At 44.1% G+C, this 23348-nt stretch overlaps 2 protein-coding genes across 3 annotated transcripts; both read left to right on the forward strand.

Annotated features, from left to right (window-relative positions):
* Window positions 1-14357: 14357 nt before the first annotated feature.
* Window positions 14358-18084, forward strand: LOC100548608 (arylamine N-acetyltransferase, pineal gland isozyme NAT-3). 2 transcript variants are annotated; one of them, XM_003209847.4, is made up of 2 exons: window positions 14358-14498; window positions 16209-18084. In XM_003209847.4, the coding sequence occupies exon 2, from the start codon at window positions 16210-16212 to the stop codon at window positions 17080-17082; it is 873 nt and encodes a 290-aa protein (XP_003209895.1). In that variant the 5' UTR covers window positions 14358-14498; window position 16209; the 3' UTR covers window positions 17083-18084. The 2 variants fall into 2 exon arrangements, with proteins under 2 accessions (XP_003209895.1, XP_010716391.1); XM_010718089.2 differs by having other exon boundaries at window positions 14376-14498; window positions 16206-18084.
* LOC100549991 (arylamine N-acetyltransferase, liver isozyme) lies at window positions 14411-23348 on the forward strand. The gene is made up of 3 exons (XM_003209856.3): window positions 14411-14498; window positions 18891-19047; window positions 22161-23348. The coding sequence occupies exon 3, from the start codon at window positions 22166-22168 to the stop codon at window positions 23054-23056; it is 891 nt and encodes a 296-aa protein (XP_003209904.1). The 5' UTR covers window positions 14411-14498; window positions 18891-19047; window positions 22161-22165; the 3' UTR covers window positions 23057-23348.

Consider the following 23348-nt stretch of genomic DNA (forward strand, 5'->3'; position numbering starts at 1 on the left):
AAAGAAAAAAAAAAGAAAAAAAAGACAGTCACTGATTGATTGAATGTACGATGATTCACAGAGCTATGAGTCAGCTCACCAGGAGATGTTTGTTACGGGTTCAGTGGAAGGCTTTATTTTAACATGGTGAAGGACCAGACTTTAAGAAAAACATTCCTAAACATTGCTGGAACGTTGTTCAGACTGTGAGATGAAGGTCACCTTGCTCTGCTTGCCAGGACACTGCTCACCACCAGCCACAAGTAGCTTGGGTCCTCTCAAGTGTTTTCCTTGATTGCAGGCTGGCCACATTACCTGAGTAGCACAAAGCCACTGTTGCAATGGAGGTGTGAAAGCTGGGAGCTGCTTTTGCTCTTGCCACCCCTTCACGTCTTTCTTAATCACTGCACTGCCTGGACCTCACTCTGCCTTCCCCATTGAGTTAATTTAGTTAAATGAGTGCAAGTTGTAAGGCACTGAAAGAGTGGCTTGTTTTAATTAATCTTAAACCAATTCTGAAACAAATCCAAAAACTAGGAACAAGCCACCAACTGGAAGTGTGTCTGTATGGGAATATTCTTGTTTAACTGAATGGGCTTTATGACATGCTTTTATTTTAAATGATGCAACTTTATGTGGATCATAAGCACTTTTTAAAATGTGACTTTAAAACTTTACAAAGAAAGCCTCATAGGATTCAACAGGGAAACATTATATGAGGGTGATCGAGAGTATAATTTCATTATTATATTTTCATTAATTGGTTCAGTCATTGGGTTTCTTTGCTGCTGTCCCTGCCCACGCAGTCCGATGCACTGCAGAGCAGGGGAGGTGCATGGGAGCTAAGATGTGGCTTTCAGCTGCTCTTGTCCTCCTTGTGTGTGGAAAGCAATGGGCTTCCTCTTACTTTGAAAGCAGCGTGATTGAGGTGATGGCATCACACACACACACGTGTGGACAGAATTCAGTTCAACTGAGGGAGTGATACAGACGTAAGTACATAAGACTGTGTAATGTTTACTGATGCAATGTAGGTGTTTTCTTGCCACGAAGGTGCAATTCCCAGAGTCCTTCATAGCTAATTAATTATACAGATCTTACTGATTTTACTTTCTTTCTTTAAATCTCACTCAGAGAATGTGTGTCTATGCTGATGACGGCTGATAAAAGCATTGTTCATACCCGTTCCATAGCTTTCTTCATCTTCTAGTTTATGCCTGAACACTTGGTGTTACCCATTATGCAGAGATCAATGTGTCAGAATGAGGCAGATTTATAGAGAACACATTTCCCTTTCTGAGTCGGGGGGGGGGAAAAAAAAAGTGAGATATTTTCCCTGAGTTAATCAAAGGAATTCAAAGGGAGTTTAAATCTTTCAATTTTCTTTAGCTCATGGAGAAGATGAAAAATGTTTGACCTCCAGGAAACCAACTGAATTCATATGGTGGCTCTGTTGATAAATAAAATGTCCAACCAGACAGAATATTGATTACTCGTGTACTGTATGCTGAATCATAAATAGGACCATCAAAAGCAAAAGCAAGAAAGTATCATAAAATACATCAGGGCATCTAAGGTGTTGGGCTTAATGTAAATAGACAAATTAAACAAGTGATATTAAGCTAACAAGGTGGAGAAATAGCAAGGTGCCATTGCCCCATTGCATTATTCATGGCAGTGGTGGTGCCTCTGCACCAGTTACACCAGTTACCTCTGCAACATCCATTGGTCACATTGGCACTGGCTTTGGGGGAGGCCAAAGCATGGAAGGGACTGGGGCTCTCATGGAAAGCTGGGCTCTCAAATCCTTTATCTGCCTGCATTGAGACTTTGACAGGGGGGATCTACTGGAGAAGGAAATGCCCGTTTGTTGTCACTACAGCTGTGTTTCTTTTTTAAGGGCAGACAGTGAATAAGACTTCCTAGCAGGTTGCTGAGGTGATCACCTCCTGGAGTTTGCAGCACTGCCTAAGGCAGAGGTTAGCCCAACAACAGCCACTCTCACCCAGCAGTGTGATCAGCATATAGGAAGGCACTGAATCATTAAAGTTGGAAAAGACCTCTACAATCATCTAATCCAGCTATCAGCCTACTCCTACCATGCCCACTGACCACATCCCTCAGTGCCACATCTCCATGGTTCTCGAACACCTCCAGGGTTGGTGAGTCCTCCTCTCCCTGGGCAGCTGTGCCACTGCATCACCGCTCTATCTGAGAAGAAATGTTTCCTAATATCCAACTTGAGCCTTGCCTGGAAGAACTTCAGGCCATTCCTTCTCTCTGTATCGCTGTAACCTGGGAGAAGAGACCAACTCCCACCTCACTGCAACCTCCTTTCAGGGAGTTGTAAGGAGCATCCATCACCTCTTACCAGCAATAAGGTACGTGGGTATAGGACCACCTACCCTGTCTGCCAGGTGGATCTTTTATCTTTGAGCAGGGTGGTGTGGGAAGCAAGAGAAGAGAGGAGAGAAGTAGAGGAAATGAGACATGAAAGACTTTGACCTACATAGAGCCACATTTCTTTTTGTCTTTCTTATGAAAGCAAGATGTGACCAGTTCCACTGGGTATTGCACATGTTTTACTATCAGAGAGAACTGAAGATATTTTGTTAAAAGAGGTAATTTTAAATTTAAATTAATTCCTTAATCCTAGAAGAAGGTTACTTCCTAAGGAAAACTCTGAAATTAAAGATAACCTGCATCAACTTTACAATCAGTAGCAAGTTACAAAGTGACAGTTACAGACATACTTGCATGAAAGAAATTAAAATAAGCAACCTTTGCTCTTTATATATTTGTGCAAGAAGTACTGATAAAATGCGTAATCTGTTTCATCCTTTTCTCTACAGAAAGTACATGAGGTGCAATTAATTCCACGTAGAGCAGCACTGCTGGAAGAAGTAGTCATAAACCAGACCTAAGATGAACAACTTGGATAGTAATATTTCGAAGCTGAGATCTTTTTTGGACCTGTCATCTTTGGATGAAGTTCTGAGCCACTCTTATTTCTTACATTAATTATATTGTGTGTCCTGAAACAAGACTGAAAATAACAGACTCGACTCAAAGAGCAGTAAGACCTGTTTTGTTTTGCTTTTCTTGGATGACAGCGGACTGTAGACTGAATGAATAGATGCTGTTGGAGGTACAGAATGATCCTTAAAACAAACACAGGCATTCCCTGTTGTTATTGCTGTGGGAGGGTGTTGCTTTACCTCTGTGAGAAGAAACGACATAAATAGAGTGGGCAGAGGGAAGGTTAGTGCCATTCCTGGTAAGGGCTGACTTGGGAAATCTGGAAGGAAATGTTAAATGAGGAGTCTCTCTTGGAATGCACTAATTTATGCCATTCAGGGCCCACCCAAAGTCAGGCAGTCTCGCAGCCATCTGACAAATTACTGCATGATCTAGGAGATGAATTAGTAGCCTCAGGCCCATTTGAAGGACTTTTGTGTTGCTGGACATTTGGGTAATTAAGGAGGTGAGAATGCACAAGCTCTCGTTAGGCCCACAGTTCCACCTCTGCACTGCATCTACGTGGTTTTGTGCTTGTGAGGTGTGAGACAAAGTGGAGTTTTGTGGGGTCATGCACACAATTTCTAATCCTTATCCTCCAGATTATGGCTGGTGTGGTGGAACCACTTGTTCATCTCCCCACCACCTCTTCCCTCGGCCACTTCCCTCCCAGGTGATGCAGCTCGCTGTCAGCTGCTTTGTTCCAGCAGAATTACTGAGTGGGAGAATAGTTTTCAAGCAAGCGAGGCTGGAGAATTAAATAGTGCTCTGGTAAATGTATTAAAAAAAGTAATTTTAGCTTCATGTCTAGCTGGGGAAATTGGATCATCAAGAAATAAAACTATCCTTTTTCCATCAAGAGACAAATTAAAGTCGTATCCTTGTGTGCAGGATGGGTACTCTCACAGATGGCATGCACAAAAGCAGAAGTCAGGACCACTTCTTCCTCTCTCTAAGCAAAGTGTTCATTATGGTAGGTGTTTTGTTGTTGTTGTTATTAATCAGTGATTATTTTCCCGTGTTCTTAACTTTACCAGCTGGGTAAAGACTAGAAAGCAAATAAAATCGTGGTGACATCTAGTGGCTGCAAGGAATTCGCAGTGGCATAAAGGGTGAGAATGCTATGGCTCTGGACATTTAAGCATGCTGCACACAAAGCCAGGACATTAAACTGGAGCAAAGAATGAATTAAAACTGTACAGGATGTAATTATGTGACCAGACCCATAATTTAATTCAAGCATGTTTGCAAACTCTCAAGAACACAAGCAATGATTGCAACCAGAACAAGCAAAAGCAAATTAATTTTTGGAAAGGCGGGTTGGTTTGTGATGAAACAGAGGAGAGTTTGGCAGGTTTTATGGCTGGGGGAGAAACCGGGGCTTTGAGACAGCAAGACTTTCTGGCTGCCACTTGACTCAGTATTCATTTGACTGTTTAGAGATGGGCTATTTCAATCCCTTTGGGCTCGGATCCTGGGTGGCTTCCACAGGGCCTTGGTTGGGTGAGCTGTGCGGAGGTGTTGGAGCTGTAAGCTGGGATCCATTGTGGCTCCTTGGTGGAGATAAAAGACAGATAAAAGATCCACCTGGCAGACAGGAGTCCACCAATTGAAGTCCAGTTTTTAACACAGTGTGGTGGACAATGAAAGCAGCAGCTCCTTGAAAGCCCTAACCTCATGGCTTGTCTGCGTGAGCAACGTTACTAGCATTTCTCCTGTAGTCAAAGGATAAGTGAATTAAAATAAATCCAATTATGGCTGTGTTTTCTCTGATGGAGTGCATCCACACGGGCTCGCCATCTGCTTTAACTAATCTGTGCTATGAATTCATAGCACTGTATTGTTTAAGTTAGTCTTCTGGGGTACTGCTGGGTAAACAGCAATTAAATCTACTTAAAAAATATGATTTACACTAATGCCTGTGTAAGGGTGTTTCGCATAGCTTCCGTCTGCTTTTGAGTTGTGCTCCGTGTAATCTTAACTTGGTTTTTCAACCACTAAAAAGAAATGGGTGTAAGAAGTTCTCAAAATGCAGTCTCTCACTTAGTATTGATAATTATTTATGTTGGGTTCTACTGAAAAGATTCCTGATTGACTCAAATTACACAGAAGTAAGCCAATGGCCTGACAAGAGATGTTATGGGCAGGGAGCTGCCCATGTTTAATGGGGCTTAAAGTCGTTCCACCTTTAATTGAGCCGCTCCAATGCTTTTTATGTATGCACAGTCAGATTCCTAGATAATTTATAACCTTTCAAAACATGTAAGAAAATTCATAAAATTCCTTAAGAAGAGTTTGAGAACCTTGAGGAGAGTCTGCTGTAAATACAAAACCTGATCCAGGATGTCATTTTCATTACTTAGCCACTTCAGCCCTTTGCTTTCTCTATCCTTCCTCACCATTTTTATCAGTTATCTTGATGAAAGCCTCTCCAGCACTGTTGTTGGCAGAGGAACTCCAAGGGAGAGCTGGCATCATAGAATTATTAAGATTGGAAAAGACTTTAAACTCCAGTCATCAACCCATCATCACCGTGCCCATTAAAGCATTGTATTGACAAGTGCAAACAAGGGATAGTGTTGGGATTAGGGTGCTGCCCTAACACACCTCAAAACCTCTCCTCCTGCCCCAAGCAAAGTGCTGATGTGATTCTGCGTTAGTTTTAATCCAGAACTAATAAGTCTCCAATTGGCACAGAGCTGCTTCTGCTTACCTGCTGCTCCCCTAACAGGAATGGTTGTATGGGCAAGGTTCCCGTTCATTTTCAGGATTAGCAGCATAGCCCTAACGTTTTTATAAATTCATTGGCAGTGCTTTCAAATCTCTTTAGCTCCTGATTTGTATGTCGCTCTCACTCATTAGGCAAAATATGGTGCATCATAGTGGGATAGATTTGCAGCGGAGAGTTTCCAAAGAGAGCACTCAGTGGTTCCAAATAATCAACAGAATTCAAAGGAAATGTAGGAGTTTTTATACTGTGGCTGGCAGAGAAGATGATAAGAGCTTGACCTCAGGGGAATCAGCAAAGCTCCTCTGGTGGCTACATAGAAAAATAAAGTGCTTGTTCAGAAGCATTGTTGCTCATTTAAGCTCTTTATAGTGAATTCCAAATAGAAAAGCTCATCGAAAGTGAGACAGTGCTGATTGCAGAATGTAATGCATTCAAGCACCTGAGATGTAGTATTAATGTTGGACAGGTGAAAGTGGCAGCAACAAAAGCTGGTGCGTTGCTCTGTGCTGCTCTGCCCAGTGCTCATTCCCTCCAATATTTTCAGCTGTGGCAGTGATTCCTCATCCAAAAGGTTCTGATTTCCCCTCCCTACTTTTCCGTGTCTTTGTTCATTCATTCACTAGAGAGAAAACCAGAATCTCCCCTTCCCTGACTGTGGAGTTCTCCTGGAACAGCTCCCTTCTTCTGGCTCACCAAAAGATGCCAGCAAAGAGCTTTCTTTTTTCAGCTCAGCCACCAGCTCTGCATCAGGAACCTTCGTGCTGCATTCTGGAGAATGGATTTTTCTTGGAAGTCCTGCTTTCAGTGCTTTCCCTGGTGGGATGTGGTGTAGGGGTGAGTGACCTGGGTAGCATCAGCAGACATAGACATGTGGTCAATGCATGGGTATTCCCATACATTTACTGTTGTTGTTTTGTTGAGTTTTTTTCCAATTTAAAAGATCCCATGCATGTTTATGCGGGAATGTGACCCATAACATTTAAATTATATATAACAAAAGATGTGTACAACGCAGAAATCATAGGAGTAACGATTTAGGGAAATTGAGAGCGTGCACTTGAGCTGGCTTGGAAGAAATACATTCTGTAAGAATCTTTAAGGTAACAGAAAGATGCTCTGTAGACATACCTGGGCTCCAACCCCTGTGTGATTAACTGCTGTGCTCAGAGAACACAGGTGAAGCCCAGGATGAGGTCTGTGCTGTGTTCCCCTGCAGGACCCAAGCAGGGCAGCAGCGGGCTGTTGGGCTCATTGCTGATGCATTCTGCACGAGGAGCTGCGAGCAAGCAGAGCATGGGGAATCGCACCGGTTCGGTAAGGCTGGAGACAGTAAAATTACAGTGACATCTAGTGATCATAAATATTTCACAAAGGTGCCACGAGCGAGAGAAATTAAACATTTATCGCCAGGGAGCGTTTTGAACGCATAACATACAAAATCAGATCGTTAACCAAGGGCAGGAGTGAGGCGGGATACAAATGGGGCAGATGATAGGAATTAAAGTGCTGAGGGGATGCTGCCAGCACTGGGGAGGCTGTGGGTGGGTTCTGTGGGGATCGTGGCTGGGTCTGTATTTCTCACTGCTTCTGCAGAGTTTGCTGATGGAACTAAATCATAGCGCGTTCCTCTAAAATCAGCTCGATGTTGTTGAGGCTGGGAATAGGACTAATATATGGTGTGCAGCTTTCTAGAGCACACACCGGTTTCCAGGGGGAGGAAAGCAAAATGAAAGCTGTGCAGTGATAGGGGTGCACAGCATGGGCACAACTCTTCCAAGCGCTGGCCCAAGGCTGAAGGGTTAGTAAAGAGGGATGAGCAGCAATAGGGTATCAATGCAGGCATGGCTGAGGCTGCAGCATGGGTCTCTGCAGCGTGCTCTGGGGCTGTGTTTTGATTTGCATGTAGGATTAGAAGGTGTTTTGTGCAAGTTTGCAGATGAAACTGAATTAGGAGGAGTTGTTGACTCTGTGCGAAGCGATGGAAAATGACGGTGGGGCTAACAGGAGCAGCAACCCAGAGCGGTAACTGATGCACTTAGCACATTGATTTTGTGGTTTTAAATTGGGTAGCTTTGTGGCCTCGTAAACAAGCAGTCGAATTTTCTTACAATGAAACATTCAGGAGAGCCTTTGATAAATGTGCAGAGGAAGCTTCTGTCCAATGGCAGGGGCCTTTAGGAGAGTCCCCAGCAGCCTTGCAGCTCTCAGTTATTGCCAGAGAGCAGAATATTTACTGCCACCGATCTCAGGTGCATAAGGGAGAGACAAATTCACAGATGGGATACTTTGGCTGCCTCTGAGCACTGTGAGTGCCAGCACCAGCATCAGGTTATTATAGGTGGCAGCCATGTTAACCACTGGGTTGCTGTGATTCTCTATAGGAAAGTAATGAGCCCTGGGACTCGAGCTTCTGCCTGGCAGTAAAGCTCACAATACTATACTGCCTATAAAATTATTAGTTAAGCTGGTAAAGGCAAGGATTAGTTAAGAATAATATCAAAGCGGGTAAAAACTGGCAAAAGAACAGCATGAGGACAGGTGGTTGCTTGTGCTGCTTGCCTTGTGCTTCCGTGGACAAAGACGTGGCCTCCAGTCACTTCTCAATGCCTGTTTCTTACTACAGCTCCTGTTAAATATCTGCTTTGGGAAGGTTGGTGACAATCTTCCAGCATGACAGCATCCTCAGCATCTGCCTGGGAGGAAATACTGACCTGGATTGTAGCATTAATTTGTGACAGCGTGATGACGCAGCATGGAAATTAGCTGCTGTTTACCTTATGGGCTGGAAATGTACAGAGGTGGTGCTGCCAGATTCGTCACCTCACAGTAAAGGCCAGTCTGAAGTTCAGGTGGTCAAGGATCTAACTGATACTTGCTGGGAAAATAACGCTGCTGTGGGTCAGGGGCTGGAGGTGATGCTGCAGAGAGGGCAGGATATGGCATTTTGCAGAGGAGATGTGAGAAATGAGAACGTATTCAGAGGATGCAATGGAGAGCAGTGCGGTGTTGGAGCAGGGAGCCATTGCAGCCCCTGGTGCCCACTCTCCCATGGAGCTGTGTGTGCTGCATACATCCCACTCTTGTCTGTGCTGTCCATACTGGCCCAGTCCCTGCAGTGCCACCTTGATGTGACATCCTTGTGCCTCAGCACTGCTCCTGAGCCCAGCAAAGAGGAGAGGCAAGAGCAGGTTGCCACAGTAACCCCTGCTCCACCACCTTTTGCTTCTACACCAGGAAAATACATCGCTCTGCAGACACCCAGCTCCACGCGCATGATTTATACTGATCGTGTTTGCACTGGGGTTACTGAACGCTGAGGGCTGGTGCAGAAGACCCCTGCAGGACCAGCTCCATGCTTCTGAGTCCCCATTGCTTCCAGATCTCCTTTGTGCAGCCAAACCACCTCGGGTGAGTCTGGGGGGTAGTACTGTGAACCCAAAGCATCTCCGCTGTTTCTTCCCTGCTCCTGATTCAGCAACAGGGAGGAGGACAGCGATGTCATCCCAAACGTGCGTGATTTCTGTGATGCATGATAGTGAATTATAATGAATGTGTTTTCTGAAGGTGGAAGTTTTTGCTGTCACTGCACATCTCTGTTTCATGCTCTTCATGGAGACAAAAGGTTTCCCTCCCACCTAACTCTCCAAAAACTAAAATATCTGAACAGCAGGAATGACAGAACTCATGTAATTGTTCCTCGTATTGTGTGTTTCCATGCTAACTGCCTGAAATAGGGCTGAACGTTGTTCCCCCTGAACTCAACGAGAGCCTTCTCACTGAAACAGCAGCTTTCTTTTGGAGGAGCTTTTTTGGAGAAGCAGGCTGAGAGCCAGGTGGGGATTTCATTTTTCACAGCTAATATACACATGTGTGTATTTCTATATATGCATATTTTCCTGTAATGCAAATTAGATCTCTATATGGAAAACACATGAATTAAAGCCAGTATATTTTCTGTTTAGGCCAATTAAAGACTATTTCCCTTTGAGATGCTCTTTAGGTTGCTTTATATCCCGCTCACAGCAGTGTTTTTTCCCCACAGTATTCCTTCAGGTAAATGCTTCTCCTTCCATCAGTGCACCTGTGGATTAGCTGTGAGTAATTTCCTCTTGAAACATTTTGCAAAAATATTCTTTGCATATGGTAAACAGGTTTGAATACCCAGGCTGATAATGATAGAGGCTGATAATGACAGAGCTTGATGCCTTGCAGGCCCTCTTTGTGCAGGTAGGTCACACCTGTACAGCTGGATTGCGTGTGTAGGTCACGGGCTATTTTCTATACTCATTTGGCAACAGTACAGAACTTTTGCAAGTGATCAGTGATTTAATTTTAAAGGTATCTCTTCTGCTGGTTTTTGTATTAAGGCTAATGTAACATCTTTATTGTCAGATGAGGCCTTTCTATCCATGCAAAAAAACACCGCCCTGCTATTGATGCCACCAATGATGGTGAAAATGGAGTGAAATTGGAGAGGATCTTACCTGTGTCCTTCAGGGATGAGTACTGCCCCATACACCACCTCCTTTGCTCATGGGCTCTGCTGTGGATGCCCATTTTGCCCGCTGCAGCTCTGTGCCAGAGGAGCAGGGGAGGAAATGCCCTGAGTGGCTCTGACAGCGTGACCGACAGCTCTCATTAGAAAATGTGAAATGAAAGCAGCTCAGGGTCCAGCCCGCCTTGCTGAGGCCCATTACACATTACGCTGTCACACTTCCCTTCAGCAATTACAGCTTAACATGATGGCATTTATTAACTGCTTAATCTTGGGAGTGTATATATCTGCACAAAAAAGCTGGGAGAATGGAATATATCCAGTGTCTAGGTGGGATGTTGAAATGAAAAGAGAAAGATTAACGCCCTGGGTCTCCAAAGATGCTCTGGGGGCATATTGTGTATTGATTTTGGAAGGCACTGCAATATTTTTGAGGTGGTGGATGCAATGGTCTGATGAAGAGAGGGAGAAAAAGAGGGAGCTCATGTGCTTCTTGCAGAACTGAGATTTGAAACTGACATCTGAGCACCTGCAGCATCACGTAAGTGAGCTGCAGCAGGCTGCAGGAGGGCCTTCAAGTTCCAATGGTTTGGATGCAGAGAAATCTTCTCTCTTGGCTGACGGTGGTTTGGTTATGGGGACAGACTCCACCAGGAGAATTTGCCATGGGGTGGTTGCAGATGGGGATGTCCCAGCCATGGTTTCAGGTCTTGTTTCTAGTTAGCTATATATTTCTGCTTTGAAAATGTTTACGTGTGACTTCACTGATGCTGACTTTACATCCCAATTGATAAGGAGTGTTTTGGGCAGTGCTTTTGTAGGCTGTGCTGAGGGAGAAGCTGGTGTTGAGGGATGCAAGCTTGCCAGTGGCATAACCCCAATAATGCAGTGTGAGACTAGCCAGGGCCTGCCCAGCTCAGAAAGAGCTCCCTTCCTACCTGTCTGGCACCTCTTTTCCCCCTGCATGGCCATTGCTAGAACTCAGCAGCTCCTGGCCAGAGCCAGGCACCTGACTGATCTGGGTCAGATGGGCATGAGCAGTCGGGTCTGGCCAAGGGACACACAAGCTCTGCTCCTTTCCAGTTCCCAGCTTGTGGCCACCAAACCCCTCTCTGGGTGGCAGACAAGTCTTCAGCACAACCTCCACCATGCCCCTCCACTCAGCCTTGGCAAGATGGAGAAGGACACGAGGGTGTGATCACTGCTTGTGAAATGGAGGACAACTTCTGCTTCCCCATAGTCATGCTGGAGCTGGCAGAAGCACGGGGAACTGTAGGATGGCCCGGGGTGCTGGGGACACATACTGTCGAGGATCTAACTCTGTCCTGTCCACCACAGCAGTCATGATCCATGGGAAAATAAAAGCCACGTAAATGGATATATTTTTCATCAAAGCAGCTATTTAAAATGAGATAAAACCATTCATGTAGAAAAGCTTATTGTTCCCCCTGAAATGGAATTTAACTGACTTATGACCACTCGCATTTAAGAGATTTATGCTGAAACCCTCTGGAGCGAAAGGCCCTGCAGGCCAGAGTGGTTGTCTTGGTCTGCATTAGCATGCTTGGTGTTAGCCTGTGTGAAAAACCTCATATTGGCAGGGTAAAGATAAACAGAAGAGAGAATTTTTGACTCTCACCAGCTTTCAGAAAGATGTCTCAGATGACAGAGATGCTAAAACTGAGATCTTGTCTATTCTCTTCCAAGAGAGAGCCAAGCAATTCAAGCACATCTACCACGTTCCACGGGCAGAAGTCACTGCTGCCATTGCAGGCTCTTCCCTTGGGCCATGCAGAGGACTCCTTGCAGCGCCCAGACTGCACATGAGGGATGCAAAGAGGAGATACGTAGCCACGGCTGCTTGATATGCAATATCAAGGCAATGAATACAAAGCATGAGTTCTACCATTATGAATATTGCTTACAGGTCATGAATATTATTTACTACTCACATATTAGAGTGGCTTACAGGTATTAAAATCCCTTTGGAAATGGTGGGATAGGGCACACTGCTCAGCTTGGGATGTGTAGCATTTTATTTTTCAGAGCTCAGCAGTATGGAAGAATTGGAAGTTGTGTAAGAATTTAAGATTTTATTCCATTTAAAACATGTCAGATGTTCTATTAGTTTAAAAGCCTCTTTTCTTTCCTCCCACCCCAGACCAGCTAGATGAGTAGAATACTACATTATTTCTGTATTAAGCACCCAGCTAACATGAGATAATAATCTCTACTTTGTTACAGAGCCCATCGCCAAGTGAAAGGCAAGCAATTCAAGCACAGCTACCATCTTCCACGGGCAGAAGTCACTGCTGCCACTGCAGGCTCTTCCCTTGGGAGCTGCTCAACGGTGAGTAGACACTCAATTGCACAACATTCCCCCAGCCAGGGTGCCTAATGCTTGTATTTCTCCACGCAAACATTGCAGCACGTAATGCTCTGCTAAAGGGAGGAGGGAGGAATATTTGATGCAGTCTCTCAGGAGAGTCAGGATGAGAGAAAGATTTCAGTAATAAATTAAATGCTGTCGGCAGTTTAAATGAATAAATAAAAGCTATGTGCAATTACACTGATGTTCTTCTGGAAAATGCTCAATGAGCTTCAGATCCTGCCAAGTTTGGGAAATTGAGTTACGGGTCATCGCTACTCAAGTGCTCTGTGTGCACGTGGGCTGGGCTTTGCCCTCTGTCACTTTTGAGGATGGACTCAGGTGGGGCTTTATGGCATATCAGACTGCTACACAGCAGCAGTAATTGCATTTTATTGCCTTGCCAAGCCTGGAATGAAAAGCTAGAGCCGAAATGGAAAGTCTGTGGTTGGACTTCCTGGTCAAGAGGAACCTTATCTTACCTTTAGCCCTCTGAACTCCTTGGCAAGCAGGTAGGATGAGAACTCTTGGTTTTAAAGGTTTGAGGAGCAATGAGTCCGGGCAAGGATTGTGGCTGGGTCTGCTTGCACAATGCGGTGATGGAACCTTGGACTTATTCTTAGTATGGTTCCCCCAAGCACTACTGGTCTCCATGCTCCTATTTTGGCTGCTCTTTGTTGAAATGACATGTGAAAAGAGAATGGAATAGCCCAACAGCAAGCTCTACCTAGGAAATGTGAGGCTTCTCTTTTCATCAGGTTGCACATGACCAGAGGAGCCCAAGAAAGGCAGGTAACTTGCTACTTGAGCATCTCTCACCGGTTCTGTCTGGTCGGGTCAAACACTGGATGCTGATGGGATGATAAAGAGGCACATTTTGATATGGCAGTGGAGCTATGCTACCACAGGCATCTTGGGTCTGATTTATCATCTCTACCAATTATCACAATAAATCAAAGCTTGAACAAAATTTGCTAGTGATACTAAATGTGAAGGAGGGAATTAACACAGAATAATCCATCTGTATATATTGAGAATTAGTAAGTCCTAGCTTGGAAGAATGCAAGCAACATGTGTACAGAGAAAAGCAGTGTGAAGCACACTGAGAGGATGGAGTTCCTCACGTGTTTACACTTCATATTCACCACCACAGCATCCTTAGGTGCTAAACTGAGCTGAGATCAAAGCAGGCACACTGCTGGCCCAGCCTTATCCTGTGAAATTTCATTCTGTGAAATCTGCAGTAATAATATTAATAAATTAAAAAAATTAAAAAACAACAACAACAAAAAAAACAACAAAAAAACCAGCAAACAAGCATATAAGTTAAAAAGGGTGAATTAAGCAAACACTAAAGTTAGGGTGTGTGTTGATTGAGGCAGGGGGTTACAGGTGCAGGACCCCATGCAGAAATCTTGCTGCTTTTCAGACAGAATGGATGCAAGGATTCTTTCCCATGTACCCAAAGAACCACTGAGCCAGTACTCAGGGTAAGCATGTATTACTCAGTGAGTTTGGCTACATATCGAAACAAAAAACCTCGTCCTTTTCTTCTTAGCCCAAGATTTGCTGCTGGCAGCATGAGACAAATGAAAATGTCAGGCAACCTCTGCTCTAATAAAGACCAGGTTTTGCATGTGGATCGAGTCAGTGCTGTCACTCTTTCTTGCTCACTACAGCTCTTGTGCTCCACCCTTTTCTTTTTTTTTTCCCCTCCTCTTTCAGCTCTTGCAGTCTGACAGAGGCGGGTGGAAGCAAGTTGAGAGAAAGGACATTCCCCAGAAGGGAGCTGGACAGTCCTCGACCCCGTGCTAAGTAAAGGACAGCCAGCCACGCCACTTGCTTTTGCCTAAAATAAATCCCCCCAAGCCCCAGGAGATCCGTTTGCAGTTGAACTGATTTTCCAGGTAAGACCTTTATTTAACCCCTGAATTTAGGCAGCTGAACTCTTCCTAACCAGGAAGTGAGATACGTCTGAGAGCAGCAAACAGCCAGGTTGTGTAACAGCAGAGCGAGCAACGTGCAGCTGCTTACCAATGCCTCCTTTTGTGTCAGTGTAACAGATTATTTACGTGGTTATCAGTCTCCAACATTTGTTTGAGCATTTGTGCCATCTGACTTATTTCAGATTCAGCTATTGAAAGGGCCTTATAAGGAACCACAAGAAGCAGACAGGAAGACAGATAAACTCTTTAACGCCGATGTTTTCCCTTTTAGTTAATGTAAACATTTCACCTATTTGGGCAAAGTGAAGGAAAGGAAGAAAGAAAGGGGTGTGGGGAGAGAAGCTCAGTGCTGGTGATACCAGCTTAAAGCTCCCACTGCAAGAACTCTGCTTCTGCAAAACCCATCTCCAAATAATGCTGTAGTTGTGGTGTTCAGGACAAAAGCTTGGGAACAGGCCAGAGGCTAAACTAAGAGAAGAGTCAAAATAATAACTGGATGCTCTTAACCCAATGTTTGATAACTCAGGCCTGCTGGTTGAATTTCATATACCTGTCATGGTGTAATAGTGACAGATTTCTGAACATTTGTAGCCCTGGGAACACCCTCTGCTTCTCCCAGGACACTGCCAAATAGAAAGCTTGCGTTCTCATTGCTTTGCATGTATACTGAAACTATCTTTCCAAAACTCCCATACAATTTGCTGTGTGCTATTTTTCATCATATCGAGAACTTAACCCTGTTGCAACAGTTGGAGATTTTCTCATGGTTTTACTTTAGTAACCACACATGGATACCTGAGAGCATTTTGGGACCTCTCAGGTTCATGATCTGAAGAATGGTGCTCTGCACTCAGAGCCATCTGAGATGCAGTGGTGCCAGGCTGGGATATAGATACATGGCCACATTAGAATCCCATTTCTTGCCACCTTCACAGGAAGAGTGGCAGGGGGTCCTTAAGATGCTTTCTTCCCCTCTGCTCAGGAAAGGCAGTCTCCTGCTAAAATTTCTGCTTTGGATTGGATAGGGAGGGCAGTGCTCACAGCCCTAAGTAAGTACTCCTGGTTACATCTGCTGCCATCAGCACTGAGAGCAGATAGAGCAGATACGTCCTGCCTAAATAATGGAGACCACACTATGGCCAAGCAGACTAATTTCAGATGTTGAAGACAACACTCTGGATTGCATTGTGGGGAAGAAGGAGGAGGGGGGGAGGGGGAGGTCTGTTTTCTGTTTCTGCTTTGCCGAGTCAAACCATGTGTAAAGCAGTTCAGAGCTGGAGAGTTTCAGTTCCTATAATTTCTAGCAGGAAAACAGAGCTACTACTGTTTTTGTTCCTTCCTACAGAGATTTGTAGCTTTGCTGGGCAGGAACTCCCGGCTGAAATGTGCTTAGCACAGCTGGAGCTTCTCATCACAGCTGTAAAAGAAACAATTAAAAATAACATTTGTGCTCATCAGTAGTGCCCCATTGGCTTCCCCCAGTGCTAATACTTGCACTCAGCTGCCTTGGATAGGGCCATTTGTCAAACCCCATTCCTCTTCTGAGTGGGTTGTTCATAATGGGGCTGTTGTCAATATAATGGGGCTGTTGTCAATATAATGGATGAGGAAGATCCTTCCATTACTTCTGGCACAAACTGTGGTGTTTTTTCACCCTTCTCTCAAAAGCAGCATGGACATCAAGGAATATTTTGCCAGAATTTCTTACCGAGGCTCCCATGATAAACCAGACCTGGAAACCCTGACGGAAATATTCCAGCACCACATCCGAGCAGTTCCTTTTGAGAACCTCAGCATTCACTGTGGGGAAAGCATCGAGCTGGATCTAGCAGCCACTTACAACAAGATAGTGAGGAAGAAACGTGGGGGCTGGTGCATGGAGAACAACCACCTCTTATCTTGGGCCCTGAAAACCCTAGGGTACAACGTCGCCCTTCTGGGAGCAAAAGTTTATGTCCCAGAGCATGATGCGTATGCTGATGACATTGATCATCTGCTGCTAAAAGTGGTGCTTCATGACAAATCCTACATTGTGGATGGTGGTTTTGGGATGGCCTACCAGCTATGGCAGCCGATGGAGCTGATTTCAGGGAAGGACCAGCCTCAGACACCCGGCATCTTCCGCTTCCTAGAAGAGAATGGGACCTGGTACCTTGAGAAGGTGAAAAGGAAGCAGTATGTTCCCAACCACAGCAACACTGCTCCTCATAACGTGGACAAAGAAGTTTGCCGTCGAGTTTATCTCTTCACCCTCCAGCCACTAGACATCGAGGAGTTTAGAGCCAGAAATCTGCACCTGCAGACTGCCCCAGACTCACTTTTTGTTACAAAGTCCATCTGCAGCCTGCAGACAGCTGATGGAGTCCGGGCACTCGTTGGGTGGAAACTTACTGAGATAAAGTACAATTATAAGGATAACATGGATCTGGTGGAAATCAGAATTCTTGCAGATGAAGAAATGGAAAAAACATTGAAGGAGAAATTCAATATAATATTAGATAAGAAATTTGTACCCATCAATACAAGCAGGCTGTCTCTGTTTTAACTCACTGCCTGTATGCTAGCATTACTTCAATATGCTAGCATTACTTGCAATTCTCCCCCTCTTCCTGACAAGAATCTAAAGGTTAATCTTTCTCTTTCCATTTACCCCAGCATAAGGCGGAACAGATTAGCATGAATCGGGAAAAGCAATTGATTTTCACAACTGTTCCTGCATCTCTCCTTGGTCTGGGTACAAATAATTTCTTCCTCACTCAATCAAATCACTCCCCTTCTGTTTGTGCTTAGCTGGCAACAGATGCTGCCCGTTCCCTGCTCCATTCATCTCTTAAAAGCTTTTCCCTCTAACCCAGAGCAGCAGGGCAGGGAGATGGAACAGTGTGTCCCTTTCCTTATTACTTAGCTCTACCACCTGGAGAAAATCACACCCACATCTTACATTAATGCCATACTATTTTTTGAAATGTAATAGACAGAAAAATAAAGACATCCAATGCCATTTGCTACAATAAGCCTGTCCTTTGTGCTCCTGCACCCCTCACACTTTCTCACACAGCATTTCTAACACTCACCGCAGGGGCTATTTGTGGCTTAAAACTGGTGATGAGAAATATTAGGAGACAATTCTGCCTTTTTTCAGACTTCTGTACCCTCAGCAACATAACCAAAGCTTTCAAACTGAAAGCACCTCCTGTGGACTGTGAGCACCCAGGAGAGGACTGCTGGAAATGCACCCTCCTCACACAAGACTGTCACTTCTATAACAAATATTACTGCTTGTCAGTTAGTTTTTCCAAAATGTATGTATTTGACTGCTTGTAATGATTCTAATTATATTGATAGAAGAAGAAATGATGAATCTTAATCAGATACCTAAAGGCTAAGGTTTTTACATGAGAAATTACAAAAACGTAATCACTTTGCCCTATGAGATGATGCTTGATGTCCCTTTATGTACAAATCACAAAGCATTACAACTATGCATTTACAATTAATAATGTAAGTCAATTACAATTAAATAAAAAACAACAAGAACTGTGAAGTATTCAGTCTGTTTGTTCCTCTTGTATTACAACCTCTAATCCCAAAGGAAAAAAAACAAACATTAATCACCACAACTACCCCGATTGTCTGCATGTGCTGATGTTTTGCAGCTAAGGCTGTTAGAAATGCAATAACTCACTGCCCCTCCGTTTTTATTACTTGTTTGTTAAGCAATGTGTGCAGCTTCCTGCAACTAGAAATTTACAGTTAGCAAAAGCAGCTCCTATTCTGCACCTTCCAAAGGCATTTCACAGAGACACAGCTAGCTCTCAAATGCATCCGTATATGTTTGATATAAGCATGCACACAAGGCTCCCCATATCCTATGGGGATATTAGATGTTAACCTCAAAGTAAATTGCAGAAGAAAAAGGGGATTGTCATAGGGCAGGAGTACCCTGTAATGCAGATGGTCAGCAGGAATCAGCCTGGAATCTACTGGGTTCACAACTGAGCAGAGTGGAAGCAGAAATGGAGGAGATGACCAGAGGAGGCTGCAGCTGGAAGGAAGCTGTGGCCTGGAAGCTCCTTGGCCTCTGCCTGGCTATTTCTCATGCTTTGGGTTGGTTTGTAGGCTCAGAGGAAAGGCTAAGGGGTTAAGCTCATTGCCCCAGAGATGCAGCATGTGAAGGGCAAACAATGACAGAGTTCTTTCAGCTGACTCAGCTCCAGAGGTCTGTGCCCTGGCTGCTACCTGCTGGCCCAGCTCAGCACTGCCAGCCCTGACGAATCACATGCAGTTGTGTTGGGAGGGGAAAAAAGAGACTCCTCAGCTCAGATTTCACTCGTTTGCTTTTTTCCTTATCAGAGGCAAAGTCTTAAAGGCCTAGCAGGCTTCAGCAGCACCCCACTTAGGAAGGACAGTGCTTCCAGGCCTCGGAGGACTGACTGCCTGTGCACATCTGGCCTTGCTGCCTAACGGCCAGAGCCAGCCTAATCCTACTGCTGCCACCTCCTGTCTACAGGTCAGTGACTTGCTCGGCTTGGCTTAGAAGCTCTCAGTCCTAAATCACTTCCTGCAAGGATCCTGGACGTCAGTGTCACTGATGTATCAAATGTTGCACTCTTGCTTTGCTGCTTTGGCGTGGGTGCTCCAAAGACTGAAGCACAGGGGCGATGGGGATTGCAAATGGGGTGACAGCCACTTGCAAAAGATGCTCATGCTACCTGTAATGGATTGCTGCCTTGCATTCCTGGAGAACTTTTAGCCGTCAAGCAGTAATTTGGGAGGTTTAAGCCTACACAATATTATAAGCAATCTGGGGGAAAGCACCATGTTCTGGCTCTTCATATGCCACTTACCGCAGTTACTTGCATGGCAGGGCTCTCTGTGCTTATGCAAAAAATAAAATAAAATAAAATAAAAAATCATATAGTAAGACCATCAGAACATACAATATTATAAAAAATGAAACTAATCTGCCTTCGTGTTCTGGTCCTGCTGGAGGAGAATGCTGTCCCTGCCAGGCAGCAAAAAGCAGCCTTGATCTTTAAGGGCAGCTCCCATTGCAAACATTCCTGGGAACTTAAGAGCTAGCCAGCCTGCAGCTCCTAGTGCAGAGGTAAGCACCCACATGTCTGAGATCTCACTTCTGCATGTAGCTATGGACAAGCCTTCTGCCACCCCTGTGCATCTGCAAACCACATGCTTTGCACTGCAGGCATATTAGTAAAGTGTGAATTACAGCCACCTGAGGATTGACAGCATGTGTAGCATTGCAAGGCCATTGTCAAAGTACAAAGATCAAGTGCTTGAAACGAACTCGTTTTATGCTGAGCCAGGGTGTATGAAAAAGCCAGCTCCTGTCCTGCAATTCAGCTTAAAATCAAATAAAATGTATAGGCATGTGCAAGAGGATCTTACCTTGGAAGTCTCTCTTGAATTCTAGTAGGGAAGGATCATTCTGATTTTGGATGCAAAGCATTCCCTGGGTGAGGGTTTGCACTGTTACAGCCCTGCTGTGGTGGGCAATGGTGCTGTGTAGATAAGGAGCTCTGCCTCCAGGAAGCTGTGAGAGCAAACAGCAGTTTACATGGCTGCTACCTGCCTACATTCACTAACAATGACTCTTTCATACTGCAGCCTTATCCTACATACATATTTCAGTAGCAGTAGATACCTGTCTCTATTACACAGTTGTTAAACTAATGAGGTTCTGAGCTGAGGAAGCTGTGGCACAAGCTTTTGCTACAAGCTCCCCAGGCCCCTGCTGCCTGTGCCCCATGGAGGTTCCCAAAGGCTCATACACCACAGGGATCTTAACTCTGGAGATGGGCTGCAGGGAGACCTCCAAGGCTCTGGGTCACAACAGGGATGGATGAGCACTTACTTGAAAGCCACTGCCAACTTTCTGAGATTCACCAGGCTAAGGGACTCACTTGGCTCCTCCTGGGCACAAAGGTGCAGCTTGACACCATCATAAGAATGAGATGCTTCTATCTGGCTATGCAGAATTGCTAAAAATGAGAGTAGAGAGAAAAATGAGGCAGAAAACCACAGGGTGGGCTTCGCAGCATGCATGTCTGCATCTATTTGGTGGCATGGCTCTGTACAATCAGTGTTTCCTAGGAGATTCTGCCAGAGATGAGTGCTCTTGTCCTAAAAAGAGATGAAAAAAAAGAACACATAAAATGCAGTATCAAATACACTTTTTTTCATGTAGCCTCTTTGGGTCCTTCTGAAGCTAAAATGTTTATTTCTTATTCCCTTAATGTCATAGTACTCTGTTTTATCATATTTTCCTGTATCACACAGTCTGAATCTTGGTACTAGCACAAATACAACTAAGTGTGTTATGTTGATGGCTTTAAAGCTGGAGCTAAGGTCTAGAGACAAGGTCATCTGACACACTCACCTTCCAGGACAAGGGCATTTTCATTTATGTGTTCAAGGTGGGATTTTCAAAAGCTCCCTGCATTATCAGAAATTGGATCTAGCTGCTGATCACTTCTAGGAGACCAGGTGGACCAAAACTGAGAATAGTTGCTGGGAGATGATCTCTCCCATGTCATCTGTGTCAAAGGATTGTTACAAAATCTTCCCAGGGAATGTATGAGTGATTTCAAGGAGGAAAAAAAAAAATCTTCAGACCTTTTTGGAACTCCATGCAGTCCTTAGCAGATTATAAATCATTCTGGGGAAAAAAAACCACAAACATATTTGGAATGGAAAAAAAGCCAAACGAAATCTAAATTAAAGGCAAAACAAATCCCTACAGACACCAAATCAGTCAGTGGATTAAAAGTGTTATAGGGAACCTTTTGCATCTCTGCTCTTTCCGCTAATGAAAAGAAAGGGGATGAGAGAACGAAGACACAAAATACATGCAACAATTTCAGCTGAATTCTTTGGTTTGTAAAAGATAGCAGAAGAAACCAAAAGCCACTGGATGCGTCTTGAAGGTGTTTGAAATAATTATCAGCTCCTGGCTATTGGGTTAGAAAAATTAACAATCCCTTCTTTTTAACAGACAGAGTCAAAGCTCTGTCCGAACTCCACAGGAAAACTAAAGAAATTAAGAAAACAACAATTTACTTCAAATGGAAGCTTGTCTGAAATAGTGACACACTGAGAAGTTAATCCTGGTTAGCTGAAGCCATGAATGTAAAAGTTCCCTGTTAAATTATCTGTGTGATAAAGAATTACTTAACTGTTACAGTAAAAGCAGTAGTAAAACACTGCTGTGACTTAAGCTAGTCTAGGCTAACAGCTTGTTTGCAAACCTCATTTGCCAGTTTCCTAAAATTTTTGTCACGTGGGCATTCATCTGGGGCCAAAGATTCTGTCATGCCATGTGCTGTGCTTTCCTGTAGCAGAGACACCCAGCTGTGCTGAAAACAATTTCTGAGAGATAAAGCTTTAGTGTTACCTGCTCCCGTTCTTGTCTCTTTAAGAAATATAGACGATAGAAGCAGCTCTAGCCTGTATTCATCTCCTACCAAAGGCACAGGTGTCTTTCAAATCTTCAGTGAAACAGCCTCAGATACATTTGCAGGCTGGTTAACCTGTGCTACAGAAATAGGAGGGAAGCCCCTGAGAGCTGCACAACAGTAACTGGCTATTTTCCTGCTCACACAGGTAAAATGAACATTCAAGAGTATTTCTCAAGAATTTCTTTTGATGGCTCCCATAAGGATGCAGACTTGCAAACCTTAACAGCCATCTTCCAGTGTCACATCCAGGCGATTCCTTTTGAAAACCTCAGCATGCACTGCGGAGAGACCATTGACCTGGATTTGCAATCTACTTACGATAAAATAGTGAAAAAGAAACGTGGTGGATGGTGCATGGAAACAAACTACCTTTTATTTTGGGCTTTGAAAGAAATGGGGTATGAAGTCTGTGTGCTTGGAGGAAACAGTTATGACCCAGCAAAGAGGGCATACATTGATCAAATAAATCACATCCTACTGAAAGTTGTGATCAAGGGAAGTTCCTACATAGTAGATGCTGGTTTTGGTGGTGGTCCCTACCAAACATGGCTGCCAATGTTGCTGATTTCTGGGAAGGATCAACCCCAGATTCCTGGCATCTTCCGCTTCACAGAAGACAATGGCATCTGGTACTTGGAGAAAGTCAAGAGGAAACATTATGTTCCAGAGGGAAGTGTTCCTCTCTCTGATACTCCAGAAATGGGCAATATCAGAAAACTATATTCATTCACTCTTGAGCCAAAACATATAGATGACTTCCAGGAGCTAAACACATACCTACAAGTGTCTCCGGATACCATACTTCAGAAGAAGTCAATCTGCAGCCTCCAGACCACTGAAGGGTTTTATGCCTTAGTTGGATGGACCTTCTCTGAGATGAAGTACAAGTACAAGGAGGACACAGACCTGCTGCAGACCACAACCCTCACAGATGAAGAGATCGCTAAGACACTGAAAGAAAAATTCAACATAGTGTTAGAGAACAAATTGATACCAGTAAATGTTCGTGGCTTGCCACCTAATCTAGTGGATTCCATATAATTCACAGCACAGCTAAATGAGTCTTTTTCTCAATATTGAAACTTCTGAAACTAACATTAATAGCATTAATGTATTCTAAAAATTCAGCTAATTAGATAAACAGAAAGCTTGGTAAATTCAAGTATATTGTTAGTTAACTGCCCATACTCATTTTGTATTTTTTCTTACACTTCTCCTTTAGAAACTAAAATATCTTAGTTCCTTTAATCTTCTCATGTGGAAACTGTATTCTGTCTCCCTTAAATTTTGTTCCAACTCTCTGTATCTCATTTGCTGCTGCTCTGCAGCAGCA

Source organism: Meleagris gallopavo, chromosome 13, assembly GCF_000146605.3.
Source record: "Meleagris gallopavo isolate NT-WF06-2002-E0010 breed Aviagen turkey brand Nicholas breeding stock chromosome 13, Turkey_5.1, whole genome shotgun sequence".
In the NCBI taxonomy this organism is placed as follows: Eukaryota; Metazoa; Chordata; class Aves; order Galliformes; family Phasianidae; genus Meleagris; species Meleagris gallopavo.